Source organism: Semicossyphus pulcher, unplaced genomic scaffold, assembly GCF_022749685.1.
Source record: "Semicossyphus pulcher isolate SPU_LCO1_2020_fin unplaced genomic scaffold, fSemPul1.0.p SCAF_25, whole genome shotgun sequence".
NCBI lineage: Eukaryota > Metazoa > Chordata > Actinopteri > Labriformes > Labridae > Semicossyphus > Semicossyphus pulcher.
In genome coordinates this window covers 3,550,650-3,577,962 of record NW_027211699.1, presented here as the reverse complement: position 1 = coordinate 3,577,962, position 27,313 = coordinate 3,550,650, and the positions used below count along the sequence as shown (strand labels likewise).

At 41.9% G+C, this 27,313-nt stretch overlaps 4 protein-coding genes across 5 annotated transcripts; all 4 read left to right on the top strand.

Annotated features, from left to right (window-relative positions):
• The first annotated feature begins 1,965 nt into the window (after positions 1 to 1,965).
• Positions 1,966 to 4,030, top strand: ppp1r27a (protein phosphatase 1, regulatory subunit 27a). Its single transcript, XM_069676293.1, has 3 exons — positions 1,966 to 2,681; positions 2,777 to 2,927; positions 3,255 to 4,030. Exons 1-3 carry the CDS (start codon positions 2,246 to 2,248, stop codon positions 3,373 to 3,375), a joined length of 708 nt encoding a protein of 235 aa, XP_069532394.1. The 5' UTR covers positions 1,966 to 2,245; the 3' UTR covers positions 3,376 to 4,030.
• An 815-nt stretch (positions 4,031 to 4,845) lies between these two features.
• mcrip1 (MAPK regulated corepressor interacting protein 1) lies at positions 4,846 to 7,709 on the top strand. 2 transcript variants are annotated; one of them, XM_069676237.1, is made up of 5 exons: positions 4,846 to 4,935; positions 5,657 to 5,750; positions 5,952 to 6,070; positions 6,761 to 6,865; positions 6,960 to 7,709. In XM_069676237.1, exons 2-5 carry the CDS (start codon positions 5,743 to 5,745, stop codon positions 7,022 to 7,024), a joined length of 297 nt encoding a protein of 98 aa, XP_069532338.1. In that variant the 5' UTR covers positions 4,846 to 4,935; positions 5,657 to 5,742; the 3' UTR covers positions 7,025 to 7,709. The 2 variants fall into 2 exon arrangements, with proteins under 2 accessions (XP_069532338.1, XP_069532339.1); XM_069676238.1 differs by having other exon boundaries at positions 4,856 to 4,935; positions 5,710 to 5,750.
• Positions 7,710 to 8,287: 578 nt separating this feature from the next.
• Positions 8,288 to 11,515, top strand: alyref (Aly/REF export factor). The gene is made up of 6 exons (XM_069676195.1): positions 8,288 to 8,660; positions 10,006 to 10,164; positions 10,266 to 10,413; positions 10,520 to 10,583; positions 10,672 to 10,870; positions 10,961 to 11,515. The coding sequence occupies exons 1-6, from the start codon at positions 8,421 to 8,423 to the stop codon at positions 10,973 to 10,975; spliced, it is 825 nt and encodes a 274-aa protein (XP_069532296.1). The 5' UTR covers positions 8,288 to 8,420; the 3' UTR covers positions 10,976 to 11,515.
• Positions 11,516 to 13,034: 1,519 nt separating this feature from the next.
• On the top strand, positions 13,035 to 27,208 carry arhgdia (Rho GDP dissociation inhibitor (GDI) alpha). The gene is made up of 6 exons (XM_069676353.1): positions 13,035 to 13,110; positions 22,296 to 22,495; positions 24,488 to 24,571; positions 25,023 to 25,099; positions 25,255 to 25,318; positions 26,908 to 27,208. The coding sequence occupies exons 2-6, from the start codon at positions 22,306 to 22,308 to the stop codon at positions 27,108 to 27,110; spliced, it is 618 nt and encodes a 205-aa protein (XP_069532454.1). The 5' UTR covers positions 13,035 to 13,110; positions 22,296 to 22,305; the 3' UTR covers positions 27,111 to 27,208.
• Positions 27,209 to 27,313: the final 105 nt, after the last annotated feature.

Genomic DNA, 27,313 nt, shown 5'->3' with positions numbered 1-27,313 from the left:
ACTCAACTCAGCTCAGCTCAACTCAACTCAACTTTATTTATATAGCACCTTTCATACATACAAGTATGCAACCCAACATGCTTCAAAAAGGAACAAACAGAAAAATACAACAGAAATTGAAAACAACAAATACAATTTTAAAAGACTAAAACAAGGAAGTAGAAAGTAAAATTAAAAACCATAAAAAGTTTAAGACAAAATAAATACCAGAGATAAAACTTTGTATAAAACAATGATAAGAACTTTGGCTATAAAACTACTCCAAATTAAAAGCCAGATTAAAAAGAAAAGTGTTTAATTTCCTTTTAAAAATAGAGACAGAGCTTGCTGTTTTGATATCGAGAGGCAGTGAGTTACATAGTTTAGGGGCATAAAACCAGAAAGTTTTCTCACCTGTGCTTGTGAACATTTAAAAGAGAAGTATAAGCTTTGGTTTGGTGAAAGAGGTCTGTAACGTATCATAAACAGATTGAGAGTATATAAAATAGCGTCATCTGTGTAAAAAAGTACATAACAGTTTGGCGTAGCAGAGATAATATTAATATGCTGAATAAATGAGGACCAAGAATGGAGCCCTGTGGAACACCTGTAATGTTAAGCAGACATGACTTGAAATCATGGCGACCTTACTGAGAAATGGGTACTACCACCAGGGGAGATGTCCAGAATAGTACATTCAAAGCTCTGCTAGCATTATACTTGGAATTACTTTGATTGTAACCATCCAAAATTATTTTAAAATCTGTCGAACACACAACAACACATTAGAATATCTGCAGATTAAAACAGAGGAGATCAAGTTCTGAAGCAAGGTCATACTTTAAGAGGCTGGACTAGTGATGAGAAACAAAAACCTGAGGGTAGCGGCTACACTATTCCCTTTTGGCAGCGTCTGTGAAATACCCAAGGCCTCTTCCAAAGGGTTTGTGAACTAGTTCTATCCAGCTTCGCCCATCCTCGAAGTCTGTCTGGGGACAGCTGGTGCCACAAGTACAATGTTGCAGCACTATTCACACGTACCACATGACACTCAGAGATAAAAATATAAAGCCTGTGTTCTTTGTGTTTATGAGAAATGCTAAATTTTCCCTCTGTGTGTATCAGTTGTATTTAGAAAGGCAAAAGTTCAGTGACAAAATAGCTGCGTTTGTGGTGACCATGTGACTTTTCAGTGGCATTTGAGAGGAGAGGTTACGTCTCAGTTTTAGTGGCTTTTCCCCCTCAGTTGGTCATGACCACACTCCCATGCATAACGTCCTCAGCGGGGGGCGGGAATGTTATGAGTGTATCTAGTTGTGATGAAAAGGGCAAGCATGAAGTGTCACATGACTGACCTGCAGGTTAACGGGGAACACGAGAAGGAACATGGACGAAAAAGGCAAAAACACAAGAATCAAGACAAACAGATTCTTATTCAATCTTTACTGTAATAGAATAAATTGTGTTTATCGTTTTTAAATGAGTAATTTTCTCTAACTATGATTAATTGCTGCATCATGACCTAAGTAGACATGTCAACATCACATGCTAAAATTAAATCATGTGCTATTGCTGCTTGACCTGTAATACGTGTGTGTCAGCACCAAAACATGAATCACAGAAAAGTGAAATACAACAGCCTGTGACTGCCCAAACCAGGGAAAGAACTGCCCTCCAAGCCTCCTACGCATATCCCCTCCTGGCAAGATCCATCTCTGATATGATGAATAGTTGTCTAAATGTTTATTTAAGAGGATACGTTTCTCAAGCTGTACCCAGAGGGAACACTTTGGTTGTCAACATTTTTTATGATCTAGGGGTGTGTACAGTGTCATTGGGCTTGTGACTGCACAGAGGGAGGAGCCGCACAAGGGCCACTCATTTCTAAACTGAAGTCACTGGATCCCAGGCCCCTAAAATAGCCCCACAGAGGGTATATAGGAGTCCTCTCGCACTCTGTGCGTCAGACAACGGTTCTGTGCAAAGGCAAACACACTGTGCGAAAAATAGTTGCTAGTTTGCGAAAGTCACAGCAGGCGAGAAACGGAGGACCATACCAGCTAGAAGAAGTGGATTGGATCACAGTAGAAGCAGAAGATACTCCAGGTGGGAATTTAAAGGATAATAAGGAAGCAAAGGGAGGAAGAAAAGGACTAAGAGTGAAGGATACTGCTCTTTTGTTGGATTTTGTTGGATCTTGGACTTCTCACTTCCCTCCTCCTGGGCTGACAGCAAAGGGGGAGGCAAAGCCACCACCTCAGCAGGGATGAAGTACAACTACCACGTACCAGTGTCTTCGTACACACGCAGTTCGCAGTACACACCGACATACCACACACCAACATTGTACACCCCTTCTCATTACACGCCAACGCACTACACACCCACATACTCCTCTACGACCAAGTACACCCCGACACAGTACAGCACCACACATTACACGCCGACACATTACACATCCACCTACAAGCCCGCGTCGACGTACATCCCTTCATACAGCAAAGGGTCGCGGTACAGCTCAACACGGAGCACACAAGCACAGGAAAGACCTGCGCCTGTGATACCTGTCACACCTGCAAAGAGGACTGTGCACTTCCCCAATGACATCGTCTTCCAGGATATCGTAAGGCGAGGAGATATGGAGCAAATCGGTCGGTTCATGAGGGCGAGGAAGGTTCGCGTGGATACGCTCTTCCACTCAGGTGAGCATTGCTTTGACACATTTCCGAATAATGTCAGCCAATAAGGATTAAGACTGCATGGCTGCTGCAGAGCACTGATAAAGTCTTGTGTGCAGGTATGGCGGCGCTACATGAAGCCGTGCTAACAGGCAACCTGGAGGTGGTGAAGCTGCTGATGAAATATGGCGCTGATGTTCACCAGAGAGACGAAGACGGCTGGACGCCGCTTCACATGGCCTGCAGTGACGGCTACCCAGAAATTGCTCGGTAACACATGACCCTTTGACCTTTCAGTGTTGACTTAACATGTTTTAGCACTCTGATCACACACAGAAAAAAACATGAATGAATTTGGCATCTGCTGTTGATCTTTCTAAAGCAAAATAATTTAAATATGTAACTGATGGATGTCATTGTAACTTGCAAGTTTTCTATAGAATATATAGATGTTCAAATATCCTTGAAGAGGAAGACAAGGTCACCTATTGACAAGGTGACCTATTGACCTCACTTAGACAAAGTCAGCAGATATGTACGACATTAAAAAGACACACAGGAGATATCTAATAATGTTGTGTTTCATGCCTCTCTCAGTTACCTGCTAGCGATGGGAGCCAGCACAGAAGCCGAGAACGAGAGTGGAGAGAAGCCTGCGGACCTCATCGACCCGGACTGCAAAGACCTGCTCAAACTGTTTGAAGCAGGCTGTGTGTGAGCGGGCCCCAATCTGCCCTGAGACCGAACGATGAGCCACACGAAAAAGAAACTAAGAATGCTTAACAGTATACAATACCAACAAACTTGTGAGGACCACAAGTGGTTCTTTTGTTAGTTTCCAAAGTGAGGCCCAAATAACATTATTTTTTAAATTATAGCCATAAAAAATACTCTATTTTGCTATACGTCTCTTTCTGGTGGTTATTTAATTTTTGTGCATTTGTGTATGTATCATACTGCCAGCGCCTATTCTGCAAATATCTCCCCGTACTCACTCTCAGCTTATGTAATGCAACACCAGCAATGTGTAACTGAATTAGAACGTAGGCTCATTTTATCCTCATAGGCCTCTCAGTTTTGTCAAATGTGTTTAACAGTCACTTTGTAAGTTGTTTGTTGCACTTTGCAGACTGTATTTTTTCAAACTATAATTATATTATATATTGATTTTACAACAGTGACTTATGGCTGAGATGTTTGTGTTTTAAAGACTGAGTTATGTATCCTCACTGCTGGGCAGGGAGAGGATCAAACAAATTAGAAATTGATTTTTGGTTTATGGTCAGAAATCACAAAAACATGAACTTGATGCTGTACGTGCACCTTTACTGTCGCTGTATTTTTCTGTACTGTATTGCTGTTTTTTTTCCTTTAGTAGAAATGTGATTGTCAGCAATGAAAGTCTTATCATTTTCTCTTCAACAATTATTTTTGTACGTTTTCTTAAATAAAGGAATCTTTTATAAATAGTCTGTGTAGAGTCTGTGCTGTGTATTCTGTTTAGGATGACTGGAGTGTATTGAAAGAATCATAGAAAGAACACATCAGCGTTTTGTTAGCATCACTTCAAACTTTAGCTTTGTAGCCATGTTTTTGTTCAGCATTGTTAACTACATGGGATACATGGCATAAGGGGGTCCAAGCTCAGTGTTACACTGTCATTGGCTCCTGTTGCCCCCCCCCAAGAACCGCCCCCGTAAGGGACCAAATCCAAATAGTCAGTTTTTTCCAACCAACAAGTAAAAGATATTCAATTTACTGTGATATGTAAGCAAGAAAAGCATTAAATCCTCACATTTGAGAAGCTTGAACTACTGGATGTTTTTGCTTGGAAATGGCTGCAATGAGGCATCCTGAGATGATTGGAAAAAAGAAATACAGCAACTGTAAAAAGAAAAAAAAATAACCATAATGTTGCAATAGCTACAGATTATTTACGGAAAGTAGTCAGAAAGTCTATGGGGGAAAAAAATCACCTAGAGTACTCTTTCAATTTATTTATTTTCAAAAATAAGTAATACACTTAGCTAAGGACTACCTTCTCTTTTAGGTAGTTTGTCTTTGTGTGGTAAGTTGACTATTATTTTATTATTATTGTTATTATTATTATTATTATTATTATTATTATCATCTGTCACATTACACGTATTTTACAAGCGAGCTCTTTCACTTCCGTGTCTTTTCCCGGAAATGATTTGTTGGCATTGGCAACGTTTTAGCCAGGTCTAACGGCGTACAGTCTCTGAATAAAGAAATCAAAAGGAAGGGCCATAAAAAGGTTTGTCGATTATTTAAACAGTGTTCCCTTAACTGGACGTCTTCAAAAATATATTACTGCGCCAAGCGTCTTTCTAATAAATATTTAAAACGCCCGCAATATATTAGCTTATTGAAGCTAACATTACGACAAGACAATGTAAATCACCAGCTAGCTAGCTAGCTAGTTGGCTAAAGTTAGCAAAAATTATTATGTCAGCAAATCTATAGTTAGCTGTCCTTAGGAGGTTGCTATAGGTGGACACGAGTCCGAAAAGCCGAAACGGTTTTGCAGATATTATTTACTCTTTATTTATAATCAGACCGGTTTCATTGGTTAACGTGCTGGGTTTGGTTCTGTAGCTTGCTGCTATCCCCATTGAAGCTACTGGAGTACAAACGTAAACAAAAGCCCCGTGGCTAGCTAGCGTCAATATTCGATCATTTCTTCCAGAAACACAAGGTACCATAGCTGCATAAAAGTTAGATAACGTTATATAGTATGTGTTATCACACTCGTATTGCTATTTATGTTACTTGATAAGTCAGAACTCTTTCGATATTGTAGTTTACTGGTAGTGACGAGGAAATAGCTGGTGAATTTAAGTCTTAAATCCAGCAGTGTCACTATGTTACTGTTTCTGTTAACTTTGATGTATATGTTGTCCTGTTATATCTCATTTAGAAATTGACTTCTCAGATGAAGTAGGGATGCTGTAGTTGACACTGTTGTTTATTGTTAGAATTCAGCTGAGGACCTCTGAACCTTTGTTATCTTCCATTCCACTCACCATAGAGGAGCGAGGAGCGAGTACAGACTGCAAACAGAATGACCAGGTCTGTAACAAGTTCATTGTTACATCTCAAATACAAATAGGCCAGGGACAGAGATCATTAAATTAGACATATTGTCAAATATGAAGGTCTTTAGGCTTGAGGAACAGAATAGTCTTATTTGAAGTTTAGTTTACAGTAAACAATAACATGTCTGTAATGTCTGTGTATACTGCTAATTTTGCTGTTTCCATGTTTGTGAAGCTCATCTGCTCCCAGAATGGTGAATAGTTACAAGCGGACTTCAAGCCCCCGATCCCCTACTAACAGTGGGGAGCTTTTCACCCCAGCACATGAGGAAAATGTGCGCTTTATACATGACAGTAAGTGTGTCCTGTTGAAATGTATTTTAGAATAATCAAAGCATTTTATCTCTGATCAGAATAATTTACCTCTCAGGACTAAAACTGAATTATGTTCCCTGTGGAGGTTTCCTGTAAACAAACATTACTTATGTTTACATTCCGTATTTAGGCTACATAAAACATTTGTATCTCTTTCTTCTTGATCTCATATCATTCCACTACCTGTTATATAAGTAGAATAGCAGGAAAAAAGGGAGAACACCAGAAGTCAAAAACCCCCCAGGTTGTCTCTAGGATCTGTAAACGAGGTACTTGGAAAGTGACTGAGAGTGTAGTGCTCATGACCACAGATTAGTTTCGATTGCCGCTAAATAATCACGTCAACCATCAATACTTAAAGTACAAGTAATGCTACAGTATCTCAGCTGGCCAACTTAATTCATCCTCTTTAAATTAATGTACTGTTCTTTAAAGGCTTACTAAGAAAAGTGCTGAAGAATGATTTTGCAAGTAAATGCCAGCGTGCTGTCACAGATGCAGTGATATCAGGCATTTTAACAGCAGTCATCAAACCTTAATTTGGTTGATATTCTCAGTAAGCTAGTCTGCACTTCAATCTGTCTTGGTGTGTCTTTACTAACATGTCTGCAGAGTAGAATAACATTTCATAAATGTAACAAAAGCATTGTTGTCTTTCCTCTTTCACAGCCTGGCAGTGTGTGCTTAGAGACATCAGATCAACACAAAATATTGAACGCAATGACCGTGGACCACAGGCGTATGTGGAGAATAACCCAAATCCTAACCTACATTGTAAGTTACAGTGCAACTTAAAAGTAAAGTGGATACTATTTTATTATGAAACTAAATGATTAAATCAAGAACTTATTTCTGTCTGCTCTTGCAGCTTTCACACCAGTGGACCTGAGTGACCTCAAGAAACGCAACACACAGGACTCCAAGAAGTCCTAGTCTCTTCATGACGGTCTAGTCGCTTTTTTCCACCCATTATCCTCGAGAACTTTTCCTCCATCAGCCAGAAAGTCAGCCCTGTCGGCCAGTCAAGCACAGAATGCCAATTTTGTTTCTTAACTCTGGACCATAGCAACCCCCATGTCTTTCTTTACACGCTACAGCTGACCTAGAAGAAGAGAAGGTGGGATTCCAGGGAGAGCAAATTCTCCCGTCTCCTGGTTCATGTTTTTCAAGTCACAAAATCGTCATATGTACATTGTTTATGTGGACGGGACTGATGCAAACTTTCATCAAAATTTGCTGACATCTGATGCTGAGGTACAGCTTGTTGACACTCTCCACCGGACACAGAAGACTGCAGTCTTAAAAACAAACCGTTTTCTTTACTTCTGCTACTTATATGACTTTGGAGGAAAATACGAAAGGGCTGACTTCTTTTTTTTTTCTCTTGAAGATAGTTTGATCAGTAAATTGTAGAAGTAATGGAAGTGTTACATTGGATACACACTTTATCGAAAGTTTTGGCAGCCAAATTCAATGTAGAAGGCCAACATTTTTATTATAAATTTTCTTGCCCTCAAATGGACTTTACAAAGTAGAGACCTCCCCGAGTATGCTGCCCTTGGTTAACCCCCTCCCCTAAGCCTTGAAACAAAATGTTGAATAAAAGACTTTTACAGTACTTCTGCTTGTCTTGATCATACACAAATATCAACCCACAAAGTGAAACTCATGTTGAATTTTTAACTGGATGTAGTGGGATAAAGCAATTGGGAGAAATGTTACGCTATATACCAAGCTACAGTCAATGAGTATTTCCAATATGCATCATTTTCTCAAAAATTTTTAACATAACGTTTTCTAACAGAAAATGTACAACAATTTCCTAAAGCCAAAGCTGACGTATGAAAGTATTCAATATGTTTGACCATAAATATCTTTTAAGTTTCATGTCTTAAAGGGCTAAAAAAAAAAGGATGCTGGAACCAATGATATTTGTTTTTTGTTTTATTCAACTATACAATTAATCAGCTGGTTGTTTTTAGTACGTGCTATTTGAATCTGAGCAGGAAACATATACGAATCTGACATCCCGTATAACCAGAAGATCCAGTATTGCATGTCAATTAGTGGTAACGATATTGTACATTTTGTTCACAGTAGGATCGTTGAATGGCGTTCTCCTTTAAACACGCAGATTACGTGATGACGTTGTCCTGACGTACCATACATACCGAACGAGTTTCTCTATATACAGCGTACGGTAGCTCATTGTGATTCCTCGCTGGAGCAGAGATCGTCGAGCTGTGAAAGGGCAAGAAGAGGGACCAATCGAGGCTAGGGTGTAACTTTTATATATTTTTTGAAAGTTTAGCATTACTGGGGCATCATAATGGCCGATAAAATGGATATGTCTTTAGACGACATTATCAAGCAGAACAGGCAGCAGAGAGGTGGAGGCCGCGGTGGAAGAGGTCGAGGCCGCGGAGGTTCTGGCGGCGGCCGAGGCGGAGGTGCTGGGCGTCTTGCGGGCAGCGGAGGAGGATTTGGAGGCCGAGGTGGCGGATCCGGCCCCATGAGGAACCGACAGAACCTGAGCCGCGCTAGAGGCAGACCAACGCCGTACAACAGGGTATGAGAAAATTAAGAGGAATGGGCTGAAAAAGGAAAAACCTTCGGCAGAGCTGAAAATGCCTGGGTAACATCCTTCTGTTCTCCGCTAGGCTTGCTAGCTAACCCACTAGCCAGTTTGCTAGTCAAGCGAGTGAAATGATTGCTTTAACCGCCGAGTTTCCCTCGTAGGAGAGCTCTGTAGTTTGCGGTTAAGCATTAATGGAAGTTGTTTACATAGTGTGTCCCTTCTCCCACAACGCTAAAGTGTTGCACCATTTCTCAAGAAGAGGCCGTTTTGGAGACAACGAATGTGTTACAGGCCCAGCCGGCGCCATTTTGAATCCAGCACCTTAAATTAGAGAGATAGTCATCAACGGTCTGTAACGGTGCGTTCCACCGCACGCGCCCATATGATGGTGAGAGGAAACCACTACGTCGAGAATATTCACCCTCAAATGATTTTTTTCCACCACTTTGGAGCATAGTTTTTTTTCCCCGTGCCCCTTTGCAACAACAGGCCGCCTTTTGTTCGGGAGTGGCTGGCGGGTTTCACAACAAGGCCTGTTTGGTTGGCTTTTCAAGTTTGTGTGGAAGGATCAGTGGACTTCAACCCCCCTTAGTGTTCTTTTAAGGCAAATCCTCACGCATTAAGCGTGAATATATATATATTTAGACAGACCCAACAAAGCCTCAATCAAAATGGCGTGGTCTCAAAATGGACGCTCACATAGAGGTGAAAGCCATTTTCTAGTTGTGTTTTTCGCTCCATCCCCTTCATCTTATGGACACTATCCCCTAAAGAACTTTTGGGCGGGCCAGGAAACATGGTTCAACGCTGGAGGCAACGCTGCTTCAGATGGGGACCTCCTGTGTACCCGAGGATCTTATCTGGAGAGGCTTTGGTGGAGGCGCAGATGGCAAGAGAACAGTGGGCAATATTGGTATCTAACCGGGGTGGGCTAGCTGTTCAGGGTTTAGAGAATGTGGGTGGTTTTGTGGTACTGAATTTCTACTCTATTTTGTACTAGCACATTGAGTAAATATAAAGTCTAACTTTATGCAGCTACAACTCATCATGTTAAGTTTTAAACATTGTGCATGTAGAGGTGTAACACCACAAATCCCCTCCCTGTTACAGTTCATTTGTTTGTCCTGTGTATGTCCTGTCTGAAGGGATTCACTTGCTTGTAGTGATGGGGTGGGTAGGGAACATTTGGGGACCCTCTTGGGGGAGTTGAGCACCCTGGCCCTGTTGGAAGTGGAGCCCCTGCTTGCCCCAACACCCAGCCCGTGTGGACTCTGTGATTGACAGAGGCAAGGGGGATCCTGAAGTCAGCAGGTGCGTTCTCTTTCGTCTGTTGCAGCCTAAACAGCTTCCAGATAAGTGGCAGCACGACATGTTTGACAACGGCTTCAGCGGCTTCAATGGCGCTGCTGGGGGCGGCGGAGGAGCCGGTGTGGAAACTGGAGGGAAGCTCCTCGTCTCCAATCTCGACTTTGGAGTCTCAGACGCAGACATTCAGGTACTTGGATCTCCTCTTCCCCATTTGTCATTCGTTAGTTGAGCTTGTTTTCCTGAGATTAGAGGAAAGGATAGCTACTTAGGATTTTCCTCCTCTTTCAGGAACTGTTTGCTGAGTTTGGGACCCTGAAAAAGGCTGCAGTTCACTACGACAGATCGGGAAGAAGCCTAGGAACCGCTGATGTCCACTTTGAAAGAAGGGCAGATGCGCTCAAGGCCATGAAACAGTACAATGGCATCCCACTTGATGGTATGCTTAAAGCTTCAATGATTAGTTTAATATATGGCAAACTTAACTGATCGTTTCAGAAATACTGCCCTGCCACAGTCTGATGTTTATTTCTTTGTCTCTCCAGGACGCCCTATGAACATTCAGCTTGTCACATCACAAATCGACACACAGAGGCGACCTATGCAGGGGTGAGTTACGCTGCCTTTTCTTCACGGTACTTCAAGATCATGGTTGTCGCAGTGTGCTAACGGAGCTTGTATTATTATATTTTTTTAGTCTGAGCAGAGGTGGTGGTGGTGGAGGAGGAGGCATGAACAGAAATCGCGGAGGCAACTTCGGCGGTATGCAGAGAGGCCGTGGAGGACGTGGTGCAGGCGGTGCCAGAGGAAGAGGTCGAGGCGGCCGAGGCGGTAGCAGCAAGCAACAGCTGTCGGCAGAAGAACTCGACGCCCAGTTAGACGCCTACAATGCCAGAGTATGTTCCGCTTTCAATTTCTTGTCTGATGTCTTTAGCAAACAGTGTTCTGGCAGCCGTCTTATTTGACTCTTGTCTTTGTTTCCTCAGATGGACACCAGCTAAGAAACGAAGCTCCTCCGGGTTCTTGTCCCCTTCCTGTCTGCACAGAAGGGCGGTCGTTAGAAATGTGCAGAATATTTTACACTTGGTTGTCTTCTGATGTTTGAATTTATTGTTCCAACCTCTTCTTTTAAATGTTCCGAAGTGTTTTTTACCAGATTTTTTTTTTTTCTCATGAAAAAGGTTTTGGCTGTAGGTTTATGTTAATTGGGGTTTTCCCAGTTTTTTCCTCTACCCTGTAGTTAATGGAACTTGTAATAAAACCTGCAGTGCATATTAACCAAAAAACTGTCTCTGTTTCTATTTCTGTATCTGCCTGCCCATTTTAGAAACAGTCTTCAGTTATTATTCCATACTTAAAATTGATATGGTTATTTTTTTTGTTTGGCTTTTATCTATACCAAGTAAGCTCCTCACTGCATAGCCTACATTTTGTTTGTTTGAGGTGGGAACCAGTCATGAAATCTTTCTTTTTTTGGATTAGATGTGGCTAATGAACATCTAATGGTTTTGTAATCATATGGAATAAAAAAATAATAGGTGTTTCATGTCCGTGTGAATGTATTTGTGAAATTTTAATGTACACTAAAACACAAATCATTGAAGAAATTGGTACGTTTTTATACAAACTAGTCTATTTACAAAGTTTTGGCTTATTTTTTATGCATAGACTACCAATAACATACAGCTGATTTAATCACAAACTGCTAAAGAAATCAATTACAGACTAGTGGAGCTGCTAAATGAATTGTTGATAGTGTGTCTGGTTGTTTCAGACTTGACATTACTAGAAAATTAGATTTGCCTCAGCTGATATTTTAAAAAACTGAACACAAAAATGCCTTAGTGCAATATTACATCACAGCCGCTAGGTGTCGCCCTGCCCTCTACAGATTATATGGCCTCAAATCATGTCAACTTGAGTTTATGATTTAACCGGTTTTGGACATGTACTTCTCTGTACCTGCTCGCCACGCCCATGATATAAACTGAACTTGTTCTACTACACGCACTGTGTACTAACTCGGCGGATAAAGAGCACGTGTAGCTGCTCATGGGCTGCAGGGTCAGTTCTGTTAGGCTGGGCTGAAATGAACCGAGCAAGGAATGTCTTTGTGATACTTTGTGAGTGTTGAGTTCAAATCTACATGCCCACGCGTGTCGTAAGCGCAATTTTCCCGGAAGCGACCCAAGACACAAAAGTTGAGAGAGAGATGTTAACAGATGCTGTTTCCGGTAGGGTTTTCAAGACTGAAGCATATACCGTTCCTTTGGTCATTAGTGGATGAAATAATATGTACACCTGACATAGTACTTTTGTATTTATTCTGGTAATAAAATAATCAAATTATTTCATTTATTTGAAGTATTAATACCACAATATAAAAATAGTATCATATTAGTGCTGCTTTTGAATCCTACTAAGCAAGCAAACTACTTAAAATGATAAAAAAGTGAGTATTCAATTTATGTGTGCTAAATTAAATCAAAGTATATATTTAATTTGCGGTTGCTTTCTTTTAAGAGGACGAAGTGAAGCTCATTTCAACCACTTATGCTGATTGGTTGTTTAATCCACGACATAGCCTTGTACTAGCCTGTTTTATAATTCAACTATTAAATACTGTATATGTACTTATTATGCTGTTTAGTAGTTTTATACAGGTCAATACCTGGTACTAGCCTATTTTATAATTTCACTATTAAGTAAATGTAATTGAGTATATGTTGAAAGACCAATGATTCTCACACATATTTTGTATAATGAAGATTTTTGTGTACTTGAATACAGCTTAAAAACATTTAAGTCACACATTGTTTAAAAAATATGACTGAAACGTCAAAGAAATTAAAAATAAAATAATAATAACAATACATTTTCTTTATATATCGCTTTTCATAACACTCAAAGGCATTTTACATGATCACATTTTAAAACAACAAAAGAAACAAATAACTGCGGCTTTAGTTTTTGATATTTCGTACAATTATCGTGTGTGCTTTTATTTTGAAGGCATTAGACCGGACGTTGTCGGCGTTGCTCGGAGCACGTCGGCTCAGATTTTCCTCCGCCGCTTTACTTCTCTCCCTCCCTGCACCATTCACAGAGGACCGTACCACCGAGCAACGGTATAACGGTAAGAGTTGTTGAAACACTTCCTAAACTCTTCTTATAACTCACTTTTAGCAGTTAAAAATTCACTTCTGGACTGCTGTGGTGTAGTAAGAAGACTTTCCGGCAATAGACGAGGAAGTATTAGCATGAATGCGAATTTTTGAAAGGCGGAATTAGTTTATCAAAGACCAACTTCCTGCTGTCTGGGTTGTGTCTTTCCAATGTAGATTGATCAAATTGTAGTCACGGTATTAGCCTCTTTCACTCTTAATACTTTGAATTTGTCGCTAAGTCGTTATAAAGTTATCCGCCGGCAGTTAAAAGTGTAGAAGCAATCATTAGTTTGTAATTTCCGGGTGTTGTACTCGACCTTAAGGTGCAAGCGTCGGCCGCTCGGTAACGATACTGTCATCTATTTGAAGTAATTACTAGCATTAGTACACACAGTGAGTGAATGCATTCAACAAGTGCAACAAAAGTGTATTTACTTGAGTGATTTAGTCTACTTTTAAATGTGTGCACAACCCGCCTGTCATTTGTTGCATGAGGAACACTTTCTACCACTTCCTGGGTCTCTCTTAATTTGAGCTGGCAGGAGGGATCACACCTAAACTAAGCCTCCATCTTGGCTCTTTGAATACTTTCACAGTCAAGTGCACAAAGATCCCATCTGCTGAGTTTGAAAGTGCTTCAAGCCACTATCACTTTTTCTCTGATAGTGTAGCAGAATGGCTGATAAGTGATTTGCCAAAGAGATCAACCAAACCGTGAGTCCTCCTTTTCCTTCCTGTTTGTGCGTGATAAAACGACTTGGGGTTTTTTTTTCTTTCCCTTCTAGGACTTTGAGAACTTTTAGATGATACTTTCCTGTCAATGACTATTTATTCCTTATAACGAAACCTTCAAATTTTCCCCTCTGCGGCATGATCTTGAATTCACTTAAAAGTTGCAGACTTAACAACTGAATCTTCTACCGTGTAGCTTATTTGCTGACATCTGCATAATTGCTGTGGAACATGTTCTTGCAGCTCACAGAGAAGAGTACAAAGGTCAAAACTGAACTGTTGAACATTGCACACTTTCGCTTCATGCAAGTAATGTAAATCCTAGCTACATTGCTGAAGCGTCAAGTTTATAAAATACTCCAAATCTGCCGCTACTGCTGAAGTCTCATTCTTTTTAACGCTGCATTTTGCAGTTTTAGCGACCTCTCTAAGCCTACCGTGACAAATCATGTCACTGGCTTCCTCTGTTTTATCTCAGCCTCACAGGAGAATAGGTGCAGGGATGCTAGCCAGCCACTCAACACACACAAACCAGTGTGAGCAAAGATTAGCCTTCTCCTTCCTGAACAACAGCAACCAGGAAGGTTTCAAATTTCACGCCTTACTTTTGCTTTGACCTCAGACAATCCGTTGAATTTGAGTGTCACACATTCATACCACCAGTAATATCTTGAGTGTTTTGATTGCCTCCCTTAATGAACCCACTTTACATCTTTGCAAGACTCTGCCTCCTCCGTCGGGACAGTTTCCCAGGGAGGCAGCCTGACTCTGGGTTACAAGCAGTGCGGGAATGAGCCCTGACCTCTCAGCTGGCACCTTGACTCTCCCATTCACTCGCAGCTTCCTGCTGCTTCACATCGGGGTTTCTCACCGGCTATTTATGAAGCTTCCTATTTGTTCTTCCTGAGTTTTGTTCTTTCACAGCCACCTCTCTCTCAGATTAATCTCTCTTCTGATCTAGAAGTTTCTTCTGCTCTTCTCATGTTCATCTCTTTGGTTTTAGCCTCCCCCCTCCATCTCTTCGGTTGAGGTCGACTTCCTCTATGTTGCATCAGCTCTTGCTGTAACACTTCCTTTAAACTTTGGTATGTGCAGCACTACATCTGATTATTAGGAGGTTAATCTACTAACATAACCTCCACACAGTGCCACTGCCCCTTTTCTGCATTTATATAGTTAATTTATCCTTTAAAAAACGATCAGGTTTGGTTAGCGTGACAGGTGGCGCGTACAGGAGACGCCTCAGCTTTATAGTGTGTGGTTTTGCGCTCTAAAGGATATGAATCATCACAGAGCTCTTGGCTATAAAAGGAAGTTTGCAGTCATTTCTTAAAAGAGAGACTTTGTGAAATGCCACTCAGTTACTGTATCATCACGTATGAAGGCCACAGACGGGTGTGTTTGAAAGAGTCTGTATTGTGTTTGGTGCACTTTTTTTTTTGCACCAAACGCAGATTTGCACAGAGTTTTGTATCTGTATTCAAAATCGTCGCTAACGCAGCTCCACTTTTTGCACTTTTATCCACTCGGGTAGCCGTCATTGAAAACCTGAACCGACACCAAGGTCATGGACAAAATAAAAAAACTTCACTTTGTGCTGCTCTGCACGAGACTTTTACTTTGAAATTCCTTTGAGTGGAGTTCATGCATTTGCCGGAGGATGCTTTCATCGGCTCCAGTTGCAGTAGAACCGTTGCAAAATATTAACGTCCAAACTAGGGATAGACCGATATGGTTCTTTCAGGGCCGATACCGATTATTAGTAGTCAAGGAGGCCAATAACTGATATTTGGAGCCGATATTCATTTGCAGTAAAAGTGAAAATATTGGCGTCAAAATTTTGAATAATACAAACTCCAACACTTAACTTTGTTTAAATGCCTTTAAGCATATGTTTATTAAACAAACAAACAAAAGGGGAAGGAAGTTCCCAGGGTCAGCAGCATCTCTTATAAAGTTAACTGAAAATTTAAATAATTAAATAAATAACTCCCTGAAGTTTTATAAAGTAAATAAAACAAAGTTAAATAAAATTTGCAAAGAAATGAACTTTGTCTCCTCTCCGCCCTGTGTGTGAGCACTCTGCACTCTTATCAGCCGTCGGATTAAAAAAAAAAAAAAAAAAAAATGGCTGATGCCGATATGCGTCAAAATGCCGAATATCGACGCCGATAATCTATCCCTAGTCCAAACACTAAAAATGTTGATTTAAATGAAGTTCTGCACCTGTGCTTAATGTTCTTTTATGATATAAAGCATGCAAAGGAGGCACTGAAGTATAGAGGACTGAATAAAAGGGATGGATGCAAAGCTCTGTGGCAGACTGAGAGATGAAAGCAGCCGTGGACCTCTGGGTGACATCTTCAATAGCAGAGTGACGAGCTAAATGTCACCTCACAGAGGTCGCTGACCCTCGCTCTCTTTTAGTGAAGCTTCTTTCATGTCCTCTCGTCTCTGAGGTAAAAGTGTGCCTGGTTCCTACTAGTAACCGTTTCAATCATCAGCTGTAAGACTTCCACTTATTATCTAATTATGCTGCAGGTTGTTGTTGTCGCACTCTGGAGCACCTGCTAGACTTCATGTTCGTTGTGTCCTTATTCCTGCCACATCATGAAGACAATACAATGTTAATGAGTGTTTCTGTGATTCTACAGTCTGTACGATGTGATACATTAGTTCTTTGTACTGAAGGTCATGGGAAGGAACATTTTTTGACACATAACTTATTCCACAAGAGAGGCTACTTGTCGCTCCTGTTCTCCGTTTGTTGTCCCCTCACCATTTGTATGATTGGTCATGCAAAATAGTGACTGTGGAGATGATTGATAATACTTTTAAAAGATACAAACCTGATCCAACATGCAGTCTTTCATTACAACTCACGATACGCGACACCTGACCCACGATAACGATAATATCACGACACAGCGATTCAGCAATAATTGATGCATTGCAAGACATCTGATTAACTTCTTCTCCGGCCAGTTAATTTCCACTCACATTCATGTCATGAGCGTCACCATGAGGAGTCATGAAGTCGTGACGCGGTGAGTCAGAATCGCAGGGAAATCTGTTTAGAGCGCCGTATATTTGTAAATTAAAATAGCTTTATTTTGACGAGTCAGGACGACGATATATATCGTCGTATCGATATGTTGTCCCACCCCTTATTAGTCGACTATAACTAGTAGAATCTCTTTGACTAATCAGGTGTTTTAATTTGAAAAATCAGTCATATTATCTCTGTAGTAATAATGGATGCAATCATGTAAGAATGTCCTGCATGTAGAGCTTCTTACAGACCAAACGTGATGCCGGTGTAACTGAGTAAACTCTATAACACTGGGTTGTCTTGGCGTTAACTGTAAACTTGATACACTTAAGTAAATGTACCTTTGGGATGTGGGTGAAGCACCTTTAATGTCCGTCTGGACCGTAGGACAACTAACACTCTCAACAGCTGTGATGCATCACTTTACTGTTGTAAAACAATATCACTCCACGAGTCAGCAACATTACAGGCAGAGTGCGCCCTGTCAGGTAGTTACCTTTCACAATGAAAGGAACAGAATACCTTGTAAATAACATCTTGATTTCCAGTGTTTGAGTTTCCTTAGCTGGAGACTTTTCAAAAACATTTTGGCAAAGAAATATGCAAATTAATGTGCGTTTATGTTCCAAGTTCTGCATGGTTTTTATTTGCAAATATAAACAGCTGGATATTTCTTGGTTTTAATGCCAGGCACAATATCGGAGGAGGAAACAAAGCATTACACTGCACATTTATATGCAGTGTGACGAACACAGAACTTGAGCTTGAACCTGACAGAGCTGGATTATTGCATCAGACAGATTAAATTAAATCCTATCAGAACAAAAAACCCCAAACATGTTATATTGATACATCGTAAAACCGTCCTTAAAGAACAACCTCGCTCTCCTGCACACACACACACACACACACACACCTCCTTCATAAAGCCTGTATCTTCACACGGGGATTCCCTGCTCATCAATTATCTTGTGTCAACGCCACTAATGACTCCTGTCGGGAGAATCCTCTTGATGTGTCACCGTTGACACCTCCAAACACTTTTCCACTTTCCTGTCCCTGAATGCCTCATTAGCCGTAATCCCGCTCTCTGTAATCTTATTGCCGAGCTCTGTTGCTAAGTAACCGAGCTAATCTCGGCCGCTGCCGGGCCGGGTGTTTATCAAACGGTGCTGCTTAGCGCTGTCAAACAGACAGATTATTCCCCCTGCTGAAGCAGGGCGGCGCAGGTGGAGGTTAGGACACAGAGGTGGAGAGTTTCCCCGTTTGTTTGCAGCGTCTCATGACCCGTGAGTCCTCTGTCTCGCAGCAGGCCGAACAATGACGAACCTTTTCCTGTCAGCGCAGTATGTAGCCAGTTATTCCGCAGACCACATTGTTTGAGCCAGAAAGAATGTGCATCATTATGAGGGGTGGTGTCCTTATTGTTAAATCTAATCCATTTTACTGAGTCCACAGGCCTTTAATTAGCTGATTCAACAGCACCACGCTGAGTTAAGATCGCATCTCTACTCTGCATAATGCACTTATGAACATATTCTCCTGAATTCACGACTGCTTCTGTTTATAAAGCGACTTTTTTAACAGTAGAAGACAACGAAAAGGATGATGATTAAAATAGCTGCAAATTAATTTGCTGTCAGTCATTTAACCTCTAAAATCAGTTCTTATCTGATCCAGAAAAAAGTTAAACTAACCTCCAAATAGTTCTGCTAGATGCTAATTTCTTTAGCAAAACCATACGCCCATATTACCCAGAATGCAACTTAACATAAAGTTAAATGCAAAAAAAGAGTTAAGATGCAAAAGAGTTATTTACAAATGAACAGTGTAAGGCATTTATGTCAAAATATGGCACAGTTGAATTATTGCACAATTATCCAGCTTATCTACAGAAAGACGTCCTACCAATCCCCAGTTGTCAAACACACCGTTGACAGAGTAAACAGGACAAACTACAAGGCGAGAGAACAGAAACAATCGGCTTATTCCCTGTAGAACCGTGAACAGGGCGAGGCTTTCTTTCACGAACATTGTTTTGAGCTTTGGATGTCAGCTGAAGTAAGATAAAATGAGGCTGTGTTTGGACCTTTGATGTGTAAAACAGTTGGAGTTACCCTGAAAGACAGGCCGCACCAATCTGACTTTTCTCTGAACAGATTTGGGTACCTCGGCTACTGATGAGATTTTGATTTTAAAAAACGTCAATCAATTCTTCTTTAATATAGCGCCAAATTACTGGCAGAATCCTGAAGCAAAACCAGACTCATTGGTGGACAGCCATCTGTTGCATCCTGCTCAGCCCAAAAGCTTTTTTTTTAAGATGATTTTTTTGGCCTCTTTGCCATTGTTGATAGGGAAGTGAAGACAGACAGGAAATAAGGGGATGACCTGCACCGGCACCAATCTTTCCTAATCTTGTGAAACAAAATATAACACTTAGACAACTAACTTTGCTAAATAGTTGTTTATATTTGATGAATGAATAGTGGTGCAGCAGCTAACTGATAAGAAAACGGGAACAGCAGGAATCACAGCTGGACGTGAACTTCGGCCTGACGCTTCTGGAGGAAGTTTGCAGCGCTGCCTCCGACACTCGAAGCATTGGCTTTGCATACAGTGAGAGTAGCCGTCGAGCGTGTCGGCATAGCAAACGTAAACAGCTCCTCTGATAACCGATAACTTCCTCCATGTGGGCGGGGTAGCCGACTCCTCCGTCCTGTGAACGAGAAATAGCGCGTACACCTAAGCGTATGAATATATTCAATTGATCAGAGCCATGTATTCAAGTCTGTATCGGATACATGCATCGTCGCCTTCCTGCATCTTCAGAACGTGTGTGCAGTGCAGCTCTCTCACCAACATGTATCATTACAGGAGCCAGCGCTTCCTCTTCTGTGACATGTGGTATGCTGAGTGCAGCCTGCAGAACAAGAACACTGTAGAGGAAGTGAAAAGAACACAACCTGATTGTTGATGCTTAAAGAATGATATGACAGCATCACTGTGTCATCTGACCTTGTTTTCCTCTCTCTCTCACTCTCTGTAACAAGAAGCCTCTCTCGCCCTGAAACACGCGGCCGAGCAGCCGAAAACACGCCGCTGGCAGACGGGGAATTTGTGCTTTTATGGGCGCGCAGAGGCCCCCGTATGGAAAAGCGGAGCTGCGCTCTCAGTTCCTGCTTGGCTAATACCCAACTATATATGGCACACACAATAGAACAGAGGAGCGCGAGACAATCCAGTTTATGTTGTTGCACGGCAGGTCTGTTAGCAGTAGTGTGATTTATTGTTTGCTCATTGTATCCAGCCTAATTGTTACCTGGTGGTTCTCCTGTGTGTTTGCATTTGTCTGATTTCATGACGGGATTATTTATACTGTCTTTAGAACTAACTTTACTTTAATGACTCTTAATTGGAGAAGCAGTTTGTGTGTCACCTTCCTCTTTCTCTTTAGGGTTCATGTGTTTTCTGCACAAACATCAAAGCACTCGTCTTCTTTCTTCCTGTAATAATCCGCTTTAACGGGAGGATACAGTTTTAGTTTCACGGCGACAAATCCTCCACTCAAATACAGGAAGTTGGCCTCTTTCAACAGTCAAATGTCGACAACATTTCAGGAGGAGAAGGTCGAGGGCGTAGCTGCCTGTAAACTGAGAGGAAAGTTTTCTTTAAATACATGTGAGCGACCTCCTCCGCTAATTCTGCAGAGCTGACATCACTATGTAGCATCGGTCCCCCTAATTGCACGTTAAAGGCTCGACTGTGCTTTATTAGCTTATTTTGTATTTGGAGCAGACCACACAGAACCAGTGTTATGAGAGAACCATCATCCAGCTGCCTCTGAGCTTTAGCAGGTGTTGATCAGCGTTGTGACGCTCTGCCTGACAGATGTGCACCACATGTTATTAAAGAGGGGGTGTTGTGCTGTTTCACATTTAAAAAAAAAATGTTACAGTGTTGGATGTCCAGACTAAACGTGGGTGAAGTTTCAAATCTGTAGGTAAAAGTATGTTGGAGTAATCGCCAGGCTTCTCAGCTCAGTCTGCAGGCTGCTGTGAATGCCAGGTTTCACACTGTGATGTCACAAAGTGCAGCCTCAACAGGCTTTGGAGAGATGGCCAATCAGAAGAAAGCGGGCTTGTAGGGGCGGGGTTTCTTAAAGGGACAGAGCTGACTGAGTCGATTCAAAGCACCAGTTTTTTTAACTGTTTTAAATTGAATTGAAAATTGAATTACGCTAAGCTACCCCACAGGTATTCCCCCCTTTTAATGTTTTTATTCACTGTGTGTTTTAATGTAATCTCGAACTTTTTCATTTAAATAAATATCTGTTAAAACTGTCTGTTGGAAAAACTCACAAGCAGCACCCAGTTAGTGACGTGTTTTCCATCAGCCAGCAGTGGTTGGTCTGCCAGAGAGGGTAGGCGGAGCTAAGCGGCTGCTTCTCCGGTCTCTACTATGGCTGAACAAACAAAGAAAAGATGGATGACTACAGATACAACTTAAGAAATAAGTGAAAATCCAAAGAAAAAGAAACCAATTCAACGCTCAGATGAAGGCAAACGGTCTAAAAAGGAAAGCGAGGAAAATCAAGAGTTAGAACTGTAACAAAAGGAGCCAGTCGTAATGAATTTTATTTCGGATCAATGCTCGGTCAAATGGTCAAAAAAATCCCAGACGCCAATGTCCAAATTCCAAAGATGTTTCATTTTCTTTTCTTTCTGATTGGCGAATTGTTGCAGCTCAAAGGTCCTGCTAGCACCACTGTCACTATCAGGCCTGCTTTAAATCAGCAGCCTCACTCCTAATCAGCAGGGACTTGTGTAACAGTGCAGCTGAGTGTAGATGGCCACATTAGCACCGCTGTTTCTCTTCTCTCCTTAAATCTGTCAGCTGTGTGCGGTAGAAGACAGACATGTGAGAGAGACGTCTAGAGCTCAGATTATCTGGCCTCTTCTGTGTGTGTGAGTCCTCAGCCGAGGAGGCTGATCGTATCCTGGATTGTATCTTTGAGGGCTGAGGAGGTAAAGGGACAAAAAAACGAAACAAAACAGTGTCTCAAAACATCAGCAAATCACACTTAAACTGTCAGGATAACAAAAATAGGCATCATTATTAAAGTGTTTCCTTCTCCATGAACTGACCCCGGGGTCAAAGTTCAACAAGGTTTCCCCCTGGATTAGTAATCATCCATCAACCGGACGTCTAATAACCATGCGCTGTCTTACTCCACACGCAGGACAGATTTTATTACAGCACAGTCCAGAGTAAAAAGGGAAGTGAGCTGTCGTGTGGCCACCCGCCATCACTCTTTATTACCTTATTCCCCCGTCCTCTAACCATGTCTCTCTTCCTGTCTGCGATTAGCACACACACCATGGCAGAGCAGGAACCCACACCAGAAGAGCTGGCTGCCATCGCAGCAAGCAACGAAGAGGCGGAGGGATCCGTCAACTACAAACCTCCGGCCCAGAAGTCCCTACAGGAGATCCAGGAGCTGGACAAAGACGACGAGAGCCTCCGCAAGTACAAGGAGGCGCTGCTGGGCAAAGCTGCTGCTGTTGCAGGTGAGTGAGCCCTGCTGATAACGTCTCATCCATTAACAAGCCCTCACTCATACGCAGAACACAGCTTCCTGGTACTTAGCAAGTAACCCATCTTCTCTGGTTGTTCGCATATGTGTTCATAACAGTGTCTCCAACAGCTGGTAGAGTTGCTGCTGTGTGTGTTTGTGCACATTTCACTGCTTTGCCTTTTGTAAAATAGAAACATGGTACTTGCAGCACTCTTCTTTAATTGTGCTGCTTAGATATCTCTGATTCTTTAAAACATTTCAACATGTAACCGAGTTGTAAGTAAAGCCGCTTTTCCACTGCACTGTTTCTGCTACATACATTTTGCAGCTGCGGCAACGCTTCAGATTTCTGTAACGTGTCCTGAAGTCGTGGAGATTTCCGCCCCAAATCAACGGTGTTCGCCCACTCTCCTGGTTGAGGAAGAGTCACAGGACATCACACGTGAAGTCGTGGCAAACAAATAAACGGCAGCACCAGTTTCCTCCTCACAAAGTGTTCTAACGGCAAAAGAGGCTCCACTTTGCAACGCTGACATCGGACGCTCTCTGTCCACACAGAATCATGCAAATCTATCACGCAATGTAAACGATCACGTGCCGATAGCAGCTGTGCGCTCAGTATCTAACTCTCAGCTCCCTGGTGATCTCCCTCCAGCCAAATGCCACAATATTGTATTGAAATGAGGAGCTGTTGTGTATCTAACTCGGTATGTCTCTACTGTAAATGCATTGATTGTCGCTGTTTAAAAAGCTTATAAAAGGTGATGTCATTTGATCGCTACGTCATTAATAACGTCCCTTGTGCACACGCGACTCACATGCTGTGAGAACTGAATTATTGCAGATGTGCAGGTGTGTTGGGGGGACTGAAGCAAAGCAGATTGTTAATTAAAACTTAATAATGTGAAGAAGAGAGTGGCCCCCCCCGCCCCGCTGCTGGTCCTAGAAGAAACTGGTCAAAAAACCCGCTAACACCTGCTAACACCTGGCTCGAACAGCGCTCGAACATCGTTCCAGATTTGTCGGCACCGAGTTTGATGAACAGACTGAAATGAGTGATAGATGCAATAAAGACCTTACCACCGTAACATCTTCACTGTTTACTAACCCTGTTTCGGTCGCGTTTGTGACGTCAGATGGTGACGCAGCAGAAAAGAGACCGGATAGAAGGATAATCACCGGCAATGGGAAAAGAGACAATCGGCATCTATAACCGGGTCTTCCCGGGTCTGAAAAACCTGCGTCAATGCGCTAAATTCAGTGTAAAAAAGAGGTCAAAGTCAACTTTATTTATACTTTCCAAACAGGGATTACAATCTGCTTCTTAGTAGACAATAAAATGCAAAATAAAACAGTACAATAAACACATAAAAAGATAAAAATGCAGAATAGGACACAGTGTTGCATAGTGGTATGCAGCATGAAAACAGGAAGTAAGAATAAAATTGAAACAGAGTGAACAGTAAACGCAGTATGATTTAAAATAAAAAAAATAAAAAATAAATTTAAAAAAAGAATTAAAAGATTATAAATCAAACCCAAAAAGAAGTGCTGTTGCCTCATTAATAGCAGGTTCCTGGTTCTGTGTGGAGTTTGCATGTTCTCCCCGTGCATGTGTAGGTTCCCTCCGGGTACTCCGGCTTCCTCTCACAGTCCAAAGACATGCTCGTCGGGTTCATTGGCGACTCTTAAATTGCCTGTAGGTGTGAGAGTGAAAGGTTGCGTGTCTGTGTGTCAGCCCTGTGACTGACGATCGGCGACCAGTCCAAGTGTAACCCCGCCTTCCGCCCGTACCATCTCATCACTCCTCAAACTTCTGCCTGTAAAACAAACCTGCGAGGAGTGAGCTTTGTGTTCTGCTGCTGCAATAAACATTTCACACTGTCACAGACGATGTAAATCAAGCTAGTGAAGTGTGCGACTGACCTTTTGTCTGAAAGCAAAACAAACTAATCTTCTGGTCCTTTTTCTCTCTCTGTCTTAGATCCAAGCGCCCCGAACGTCCAGGTGACACGAATGACCCTGCTGTGCGAAACGGCGCCCAACCCTCTGGTCCTCGACCTGACGGGTGAGTACATCAGAGCGAACACCGCACGCACAGGAGCTCACATTTAGATGGCCGGCTTCCTTCACAGCAAGCACACTGGTAGAATTAGCTCGTAGCAAAATTAATTACAACAGTGTCATCAGTGTGTAAATACAGACCAGATGACCTGCAGGTCATTAAGCAGCTCTATAAGTAATGACATGATTCCTGTGGAAGTGGGGTAATGAGACATTTCCTGATGTCACACCTGCCCTTTCCTCTGAGGTCACACTGAGCTGCAGCAGAGCAGGACAGCTGGGCTCGCTTGAGGCGCTGTGCCCCCTGGTGGTCGGCATCAGAACTGCAGGGTGTTGAAAATCAAAATGCAGATTATGGATCCTTTTCACCAAGAAATGAACACTCTTCTACATTATTGATCCTTAATTTGTGTATTTTCAGTCTCTTGCTTGACTTTTCTTCTTGTCTCTGCTAGGCAACCTGGACAACTTCAGGAAGAACCCGTTTACGCTGAAGGAGGGAGTCGAATACAGAATAAAGATCCACTTCAAGGTGAGAGAGTCTGGTCCTTGTCACACAGAGGAATCTTCTCTGTTTGTTGTCTCCGACCGTTGGAGGCATGGAGATGTTCCTGCAGCTGCAGCGAGCCGTCTTTGTCACGGGGAACCGTTCAGCAGGATGTGATGTGTGTGCTGCTTTTGTTTCAGGTGAACAAGGAGATCGTGTCGGGCCTGAAGTACACTCAGCAGTCATTCAGGAAAGGGGTGAAGGGTAAGACAGTGATTTAATTTGTTCTCTGTGATGTAGAAGGTGAATTTTGAGATAGAAATAAAACCTTAAAGGAGCAGTTTGAACATTTTGGATTATATATTCCCTCGTTTTCACGTCTGCACTCCAAATTTAAAGTTGCATGCAACAGCCAATTAGCTTAGGTTAGCTTAGTCCAGTTAGGAGTTTTTAGCTGGTTATGAAACACTGGAATAAATACTGCTGCCTTTATAAGACCTGCAGAAGCTAACAGACGTTTGGCTTAAAGATCTCTATCTTTGGTAATCTTTAATGCCTTTGGCCGCGATTGACCGCACGCTGCCTAAACAGCCTTTATTCACATTTTTCACAGGAAGTGATGAGTTCAACTGTTTAAACAAAGCTAGGGCTGGGATAAGGATTACTCGATTCCATTCGATCCCGATTCACAAGACCCCGATTTGATTCGATAACGATTTGGTTAGGGACATTTCAGTAACAATGTTTCAGTTGTCAATCATCCTTTTTACAGCATCAAATAACGAATTAAAAATAAATTTAACAGATTCACTTGGACGTAAATCAGCATGATAAGAAGTAACTATAATGACAGAAACCATGTTTGAGAAACATTTATTTGGCGTGTATTTTGATTTTATAGTTTGACTCATGTCCCATCTGTTAACATGGAGGAGGCGGGCTTTATAACCTATACTGCAACCAGTCAGCAGGGGGCGCTAGATGTTTCGGCTTCACTTTGAGGGAGCTGTCCCTGTTACCCTGGTTACAGAGACTAGGCAGCCCAGGACACATTTATGTACAGAGCACTAACAGAATGAAGTAAGGTTGTCAGACTTCGATACTTTTTGATTTTTTCAAAATGATATAATCTGTTATTTTTATGTTCGATAGTACCGAAAGGTACCGAAGCTTTGAAATAAAACACTCATCTACGATCAGTTTTCAACCCAAATCCATGCCACAAGAGAGAGAGAGAGAGAGCAGCTCTGGTGGAGTGACAGGAGGAAGGGAAGACAGCGAACGCAGATACAGACACAAACACTTCCTATGTTTATGATTGATAACTGCGACAGGAGGCTGTATTTTAATGTGGCTCTAAATAGTCTAACAAATGATATAAACATTTTAAGCCTTAAAATCCTGCTCGTTTCCTTTCATTAACAGTCAAATGAGCTGGTTTTGTGATCAGTGACTTTTTCTGTACCAGCACTGTGTATTGAAGTTTGAAATTCTGGTATCGTGACAACTGTAGGTTGAAGTAAGGCCTCTGTTATATTGTCTTCCTCTATATATCTTTATTGTTGTCTATATATTCAAATAGTTTTTAGATGTTTATGACCCTAAAAGGTTCCCATGACAACAATCATCCTGCCAAATATCCTGTGGTGTAAGCAATCGAGTCTCAATTCTCCTTGGCTGTATTCACACCAGTTCCTATGGCTTTCCACTTGTTATAGGTTATTATAAACTAACTAACATTTCTTTACTGGACATTTCCAAAAGATGTTTTTAAACTGTTTTTTTAGCTCCTTCAGTAATTAAAAAAATGTAACCTCTAAAAAAATGTCTTCTTCTCTCCCTTTCCTTCACAGTTGACAAGTCGGACTACATGGTGGGCAGCTACGGGCCCAGACCTGACGAGGAGTACGAGTTCCTCACCACCATGGAGGAGGCGCCCAAAGGCATGCTGGCCCGCGGCACCTACAACATCAAGTCCAAGTTCACCGATGACGACAAACACGATCATCTGTCCTGGGAGTGGTCCCTCACTATCAAGAAAGACTGGAAAGACTAACACCCCCGCCCTTCGCATTCCTCCATCGGCGTCTTCCTCTGCTTTGTCCCTCTTTCTCTCTCTCTCTCTCTCCTGCTCCATTATTTCTGTCTGGGTCCGTCTCGGGATGATGTGTTGATTCAAGCTTTTGCTCTCTCCGTCCACCGACGCCCGCTCTTACCTTTTTTTTAATTCCAATCACTTCATCATTCCTCCCCTTTCGT

What these genes read in the sequence shown, in the direction of transcription:
- alyref (XM_069676195.1), top strand. Translation starts at nt 8,421, where the DNA reads ATGGCCGATAAAATGGATATGTCTTTAGACGACATTATCAAGCAGAAC. An exon ending in TCTCAGACGCAGACATTCAG is followed by an intron (nt 10,165 to 10,265) that starts GTACTTGGATCT and finishes CTCCTCTTTCAG; the next exon opens with GAACTGTTTGCTGAGTTTGG. An exon ending in CAGAGGCGACCTATGCAGGG is followed by an intron (nt 10,584 to 10,671) that starts GTGAGTTACGCT and finishes ATATTTTTTTAG; the next exon opens with TCTGAGCAGAGGTGGTGGTG.
- mcrip1 (XM_069676237.1), top strand. An exon ending in TGTGCGCTTTATACATGACA is followed by an intron (nt 6,071 to 6,760) that starts GTAAGTGTGTCC and finishes CCTCTTTCACAG; the next exon opens with CCTGGCAGTGTGTGCTTAGA. An exon ending in CCCAAATCCTAACCTACATT is followed by an intron (nt 6,866 to 6,959) that starts GTAAGTTACAGT and finishes CTGCTCTTGCAG; the next exon opens with CTTTCACACCAGTGGACCTG.
- arhgdia (XM_069676353.1), top strand. Translation starts at nt 22,306, where the DNA reads ATGGCAGAGCAGGAACCCACACCAGAAGAGCTGGCTGCCATCGCAGCA. An exon ending in TCTGGTCCTCGACCTGACGG is followed by an intron (nt 24,572 to 25,022) that starts GTGAGTACATCA and finishes TGTCTCTGCTAG; the next exon opens with GCAACCTGGACAACTTCAGG. An exon ending in ATTCAGGAAAGGGGTGAAGG is followed by an intron (nt 25,319 to 26,907) that starts GTAAGACAGTGA and finishes TTTCCTTCACAG; the next exon opens with TTGACAAGTCGGACTACATG.
- ppp1r27a (XM_069676293.1), top strand. Translation starts at nt 2,246, where the DNA reads ATGAAGTACAACTACCACGTACCAGTGTCTTCGTACACACGCAGTTCG. An exon ending in GGATACGCTCTTCCACTCAG is followed by an intron (nt 2,682 to 2,776) that starts GTGAGCATTGCT and finishes TCTTGTGTGCAG; the next exon opens with GTATGGCGGCGCTACATGAA. An exon ending in GGCTACCCAGAAATTGCTCG is followed by an intron (nt 2,928 to 3,254) that starts GTAACACATGAC and finishes TGCCTCTCTCAG; the next exon opens with TTACCTGCTAGCGATGGGAG.